Source organism: Scyliorhinus canicula, chromosome 3, assembly GCF_902713615.1.
Source record: "Scyliorhinus canicula chromosome 3, sScyCan1.1, whole genome shotgun sequence".
NCBI lineage: Eukaryota > Metazoa > Chordata > Chondrichthyes > Carcharhiniformes > Scyliorhinidae > Scyliorhinus > Scyliorhinus canicula.
Genome location: NC_052148.1, coordinates 270,467,143 through 270,473,354, shown reverse-complemented (window position 1 = coordinate 270,473,354; position 6,212 = coordinate 270,467,143). Strand labels below are relative to the sequence as shown.

The following is a 6,212-nucleotide window of genomic DNA, read 5'->3' as shown; positions in this document are numbered from 1 at the left end:
TATGTTCTCTCAGACAGCTCAAGAAAAAGATGATACAGAAATGTGTAACTCATTTATTGTTTGCACATCATGTTATATAAAACTCAACATGGCTTATTTCAGTGGCAGTTCTTGCAGACTGTTCAATATAGTTTATTTATACCAACATAAAGCCATCAACTTTCTTCAATGCAGAAAACAACCACCATCAGATCTCAGCACCAAGAATTAAAGGCAAAGAAACTGAAAATTCTGCTACTGGTTGTGGATACGGAAGAGAAGAACAACAGGCTAAAACAGACATTAAAAACTAGATGCACTTGAAGTTGGCAATTTGATGTGAACCTTTACAATTGTAAGATTTGGGGGGGGGGGGGGGGGGGGGGGGGGGGGGGGGAGGGGGGGGGGAGGAAAGGAACTCGCTAAGAAAAGATACAAACAAGAGTTTAACATTTTAAGCCATCAGCTATGATTCTCAGAACACACTCACTACTACAAAACAAATTAATGTTTCACCGTAACAACATCAGTGATAGGGCTTGATCCACTGATGCTGTTACGGTGAAACATTAATTTGGTTTTGTAATAGTGAGTGTAACCTGAGAATCATAGCTGATGGCGTAAAATGTTAAAACCTTATTTGTATCTTTTCTTAGCGAGTCTGTACATCTGTATACGGAACACTGCAAATTTGAAATTCCTTAAAATCATAGCAATACAGTGTACACAGGGCTGGTTACGACTGCACTAACTGCTGGTGTGTGAACACACACACAAACATGTTTCTCGTTTGAGAATTCATCACTCACTAAACTGACAGATCCAAACTCTGCCAACCAGATTTCAGATAATGACTGCTTTGTGGCCCCTTTAACAACGTACCTTCTGCAAAGCTCACAACAGAGGTTATTGTACTTGAACCCAATTTCAATCGTTTGCAGCTAGGTGACCATTTCACACCCAAAAACTAAGCAGTTGGTACAGTTGCCACAGGCCGGAAATGACTACATCAGGCACTGACTTTCAAGGCAGAAAGGGGCCACGTCATGTGCATTATTCTTGGCTCAGACGTAGGAAAACAATTCACCTTTCAAGACAAACCTATCTTCAGCTGAACAAAAAAGCAAAGTCTAGAGACACAATTGTATCCAGAGGAATCTATCCGGAGCTATTTCCAACTCAAACTTGCTATGCTGTAGGAGGTTGGTCAACTGAAAGGTGTTAAATAAGGTCTTTTACCCAGGTCAGAATTGGCTGAACTGTGACGCAATTAAGGTTTCAAGTACTTGAGGGGGGAATATAAAATGTTTATGGGCATTGGGTGATTGGCAATAGAAATCCTAACAAAATAGAAAGTAAATGGCAAATAATGAGAGCCCAAAGTTTTTCACTGGAACTTTACAATGGCCATCAAACTAACAAAACCTTGAAATACTTTTCAGTGTTTGAGAGAAGCCTAGCCAGTTATTCTGTTATGTTGTAGTCTGGGTTCACAGTCGCGATTGATTGTAGAAACAAAATGCTTATGGATCCTGTGACAGACATTAACAGTCCAGAAGCTCAACATCACCCAGGACAAAGCAATCCACCAATTTAAACATTCAATTCTTCCACCACTATCCACATTGGCAGCCATGCGTACCATCTACAAGACGCACTGCAGTAACTCACCAAGGCTCCTTCAATAGCCCCTGCCGAACCCACGACCACTGCCACCTAGGAGGATAAGGGCAGCAGATGCCTGCTAACACCACGACCTGCAAATTCCCCTCCAAGTCACACACCATTTTGACTTGGAGCTGTAATCCCCGTTCCTTCACTGTTGCTGCATCAAAATCTTGGAACTCGCTCCCCAAAAGCACCGTGCGTGTACCTACAAGCACATGCATTGCAGCTCACCAAGTTTTGTCCTGATGGATCTTCCTTGTTTTATAAATAAAGGAGTTCTTCAGCACTACATTCCAATACTTGCGGGGGGAGAGAACAATGAAAATTCCCTTCAGGTCAGACTCCAAGTACCACCACCAGTGGCTGATAGTTATTAGATTTTTATTTTAGAGAAGCCTTTTAAACAAAATCCATCCTTTTCCAATTCCCTTTAAAAATTGGAAGCGATTGATTTGATGAGCTAACTCAGTCCAGCTGCAGCAGGATGGAGAGATCCAGTACGCACAGAAACTAGAATTAAAGTGGGAAGGAACAGAGGGAAAAGGATGTCTGAACTGTAGCCTGTGGAACCATACCCCAGAGACGGTTACCACAGTCGAGAGAGGGAAACCAAGCAGAGAAATCGGGGAAGGAAATTTTCGACGACCTTCCTCTATATCCTACATTCAATCCATCAGATTTCAGCCAGTTACCAATTTTGCAAGGGAGCAGATAGGAATCCAAGAGATTTCACAAAATTCAGCACAATGAGAGTAACAAGGACTAATCCCTTCACCGCGTCTTCAAGGCAAAAGTAGTTAATCCACTTGTTTGAAGAACAGAATGTCAATGGAGACTGGGCTTCCACCTGTAAACCAATCAATTTCCAAAAACACAATTCACAAAGAACAGATGCCCACTTCATCAGCCTGAACAGTTCAAGGAAATCAGTGAATCAGTTACCCCAATCCATTTTGGTATTCTGTTCAAGTTAAAACTGGGCGACTGATATAAAGCACACAAGGGCAAGTTTGTCACACTGTGCATTTCCAAAAAAAAAAAACAACTTGCTTAATCCACAGGTTGAGGAAGCAACTCTCCTTTCTAACCCACCTTCAATTCAGAGTGTCACTTGCACTGCAGGAATGCCAATTTGTAACCAAGATAGTGATAGCTTTTCTCGTGGCATTTCAGATCCCATAAGATTTACTGCACACGGGTCAGTTTTGCACTCCTAATAGAAAGGCATTGTAAACAGCTGTCTATGTAAGTAATGTGGATCTAATTGGATTTTCAGGTTCCTCAATATGGTCAGATTAAAATAAAAATTTACAAAAAAAAACACAAAATCCCGCTCTGCCATATCCCACACCTTAAATTTACCAATAACATTGCACCAACATTATGACCAGCATTTCAACTATCAGGGGAGAAAAATAAAAAGGCACTTACAAATTTCAAAACTTAGCGTGTCTAATCATGGTACAAAGTGAATATCACTTTCATTTTAGGCAAAAAAAGGAAAGTTTTTGACGGTGTTGAATATTCCCCACTAATGGTAGAAATGAAATCGCCAAAACATTCAGCATTTAAAGTCGAGTCTGATTCCGAAAGAATGGCCAGGCAAGTCTATAACAGATGTCTTCTTTTTTTTTGAGTGAGCGGTGTCTTTTCTCATCATTTTAACATGTATTTATGTCCAGAACAAGATTTGCGAAGGAGATTTACCGGCTAATCTTGCAGCAGCTAGTCACAATTTTCATTTCCTTTTACAATAGCTCACAATCTATAGATAGAAGCCACAAATTTTTATCCAAATAGGAAACACTTAAGATACAAGTAAGTACGAGTTACCATTAGGACCAGAGGTACTCTGCGAAGGAGGAAAGGAAGGAAGGGAACAAGATATATTGCAAACAGGCTGTTTGTGCGTCCAGTGCTTTGCAGCATCCGAACCCCCCCTCCCGCCCCCTTCAAAAGAAGACAAATCAGTGCCTTGAGGCATTGTTGGACTCCAGGTGAAGACAGCGAGGAGGCTGCCGGTAGGAACAGCAGCAAGGGGGGGGCGGGACCGGCTACAACTGCGATGCAAAATAAGGCCGACCATTGTCCTCCAAGCGGCGTGTCAAGATATCACAGCCCGTCTCCGTGACCAGAAGGGTGTGCTCAAATTGTGCAGAACGCTTGCCATCCTTAGTTACTGCAGTCCAGCTGTCTGGCCATGTTTCATCATGCCAAGCCCCTGTGATGCAGAACAATTTATAGGCATTTTAAAATCGGAAATTATTTTTATAAACTTACTTGCACATACATCTGCAGTAAATCACAGAATCAAACAGCACAGAAGGCAGGCATTCAAGTTTCTCCCGATATGCAAGTTCTCTCAGCTCCAGTATGACCGTCATCAATCTTTTCAGCACCTTCTACAACACCTGTTCCCTTTATGCAACATGGAGACCAGAACAGTGCACAGACCTCCGAGTGTGGTCTAACTAAGGTGCGATACACATTTAACATTTAAAAAAATATATAAATTTATATATTCCTATATTTTTTTTTCCAATTAAGGGGCAATTTAGCGTCGCCAATCCACCTACCCTGCACATCTTTGGGTTGTGGGGGTGAGACCCACGCAGACACGGGGAGAATGTGCAAACTCCACACAGACAGTGACCTGGGGCCAGGATCGAACCTAGGTCTTTCGGTGCCATGAGGCAGCAGTGCTAACCATTGCGTCACCGTGCCGCCCGATACACATGATAACGCCTCTCTGGCTTTTCAGTTCCAATCCTATACAAAAGTTGGCTTGGTTTGTTTATACTTTTTAAATAAAAATGGGCATAAACTTATTCTAAATGTTAATATTTTAGAAGAATGCGACCCCAGTCATTCCTATTTGAATTCAGAGTTACTTGCAAGCCGAGAATACCCCAAGAACAGAGAGAATTGTTCTCAAGCCAGTTTATAGGCTTTTTTAAAAAAATGAAAGTAGATTAAACATCTAGCACACTTTGCACAGTTTTCCTTTGGCCAATTGAGTACAAATTAAGTAAAACTTTGTGAAGCAAAGTAATGATTAGCTTACCCTCACATATCATGGGTTCTATTGTAAACACGTGGCCTGGCTTCATCACTCCAACAGCTTTGTTTTCTAAAACAACAAATTCACGATTAAACTCTCTTAATAGTAACAGTCAATAGCAGCATGTAGGTGTTACGGAGACATACAACTATACAAAACTATTACATTGAATATAATCATCCACAAGACAGGCAAAAAATCTCTGGCTGGTCCAGAATTTTGCAAGTTGATCAGCAGGGCTGGGTGGGGTGGAGATCAAAGACAATGGCCAACGGGTTGCACAGCGACAAGCCTGATGGACCAGCTTGGTCTTTCCCTGTTGACTACTCCTGAGCATTATTTTACAAAAAGGCGGTACCTATAGTTTCTATCCACTGAACGTCATGCAGGGCCTGCTTTTCGCACATCGGGTCATTGCAGATCAATTCTAAAATTGTCTGAAAATAAAGCGGAAAGTTTTGCAGTGACGTGTTATGAAATAAAATCTGATATTTATTTTATTTATTTAAAAACATAAATTTAGACCACCCAATTCATTTTTTCCAATTAAGGGGCAATTTAGTGTGGCCAATCCACCTACCCTGCGCATCTTTGGGTTATGGGGGTGAAACCAACACAAACACGGGGAAAATGTGCAACCTGCACAGACAGTGACCCAGAGCCAAGATCGAACCTGGGACCTCGGCGCCGTGAGGCAGCAGTGCTAACCACTGTGCCACCGTGCTGCCACGAGATCTAACATTCTTTGCACATTCTCCCCGTCTCTGCGTGGGTCTTACCCCCCCCCCCAAAAAAGATGTGCAGGGTAGGCGGATTGGCTATGCCAGTGTTCTTCAAAGTCGGGGGCACGACCTGCGGGTGGGTCGCGGATGGATGTGGGGAGGGTCGCGGAGCCATTGTCCGCAGCTCTCCCGATTGCGCAAATCCCCGCGCAGCAGCCAGCTTTTAATAACGCCGGCTGCAAGCGGCCGGGAACATGTCCAAAAAAAATTCGCCAACAATGCGCTTGTGCGCACGATGATCAGCCGCATGCGCATTCCGCGAACATGTTTTTAAAAAATCAGCCACATTGCCCAGGCGCAAATCGGGCACGCATGCGCAGTGCGGCCGCTATTTTTTTAAACAGTTGCAGCTTTTTGTTTTACAAGTTCTGTAGTGGTTTTTATTCATTTTAAATTTATTTTATTCATTTAATTTTTATCTTTTTCATTTATTTTAGTCATTTTATTTTTTTTACAAGTGTTTTATTCATATTTTTCATTTATTTTACTCATTTTATTTGTTTTTACAAGTTCGGGGGGGGGGGGGGGGGGGGGGGGGGGTTTATTTCATAATGTTTTAGAGGAAAAAAGTTCAGAACTTTGGACAGATGGAGACTCCATACTTTCCGACACCGGAAGGCTTCACCTTCATCCAACAGGTTCCATTGGAGGAGCGTGTACGAGGGCCAAAGGGACCCAAAACCATTTCCTCCATTTCTGTCAGCAGCAAACAAGGTAAGAGA

At 42.4% G+C, this 6,212-nt stretch overlaps 1 protein-coding gene across 2 annotated transcripts in view; it reads right to left on the bottom strand.

The window, feature by feature from the left end:
• Positions 1-2,897: 2,897 nt before the first annotated feature.
• metap1 (methionyl aminopeptidase 1) overlaps positions 2,898-6,212 on the bottom strand; it is a 57,459-nt gene continuing 54,144 nt past the window's right edge. For both annotated transcript variants that reach the window (XM_038792792.1, XM_038792791.1), the window contains 2 exons: positions 4,712-4,777; positions 2,898-3,868 (listed from right to left, as the gene is read on the bottom strand). In XM_038792792.1, coding sequence (XP_038648720.1) covers positions 4,757-4,777 — 21 coding nt within the window. In that variant the 3' untranslated portion in view covers positions 2,898-3,868; positions 4,712-4,756. The remainder of the gene's footprint in view (positions 3,869-4,711; positions 4,778-6,212) is intronic.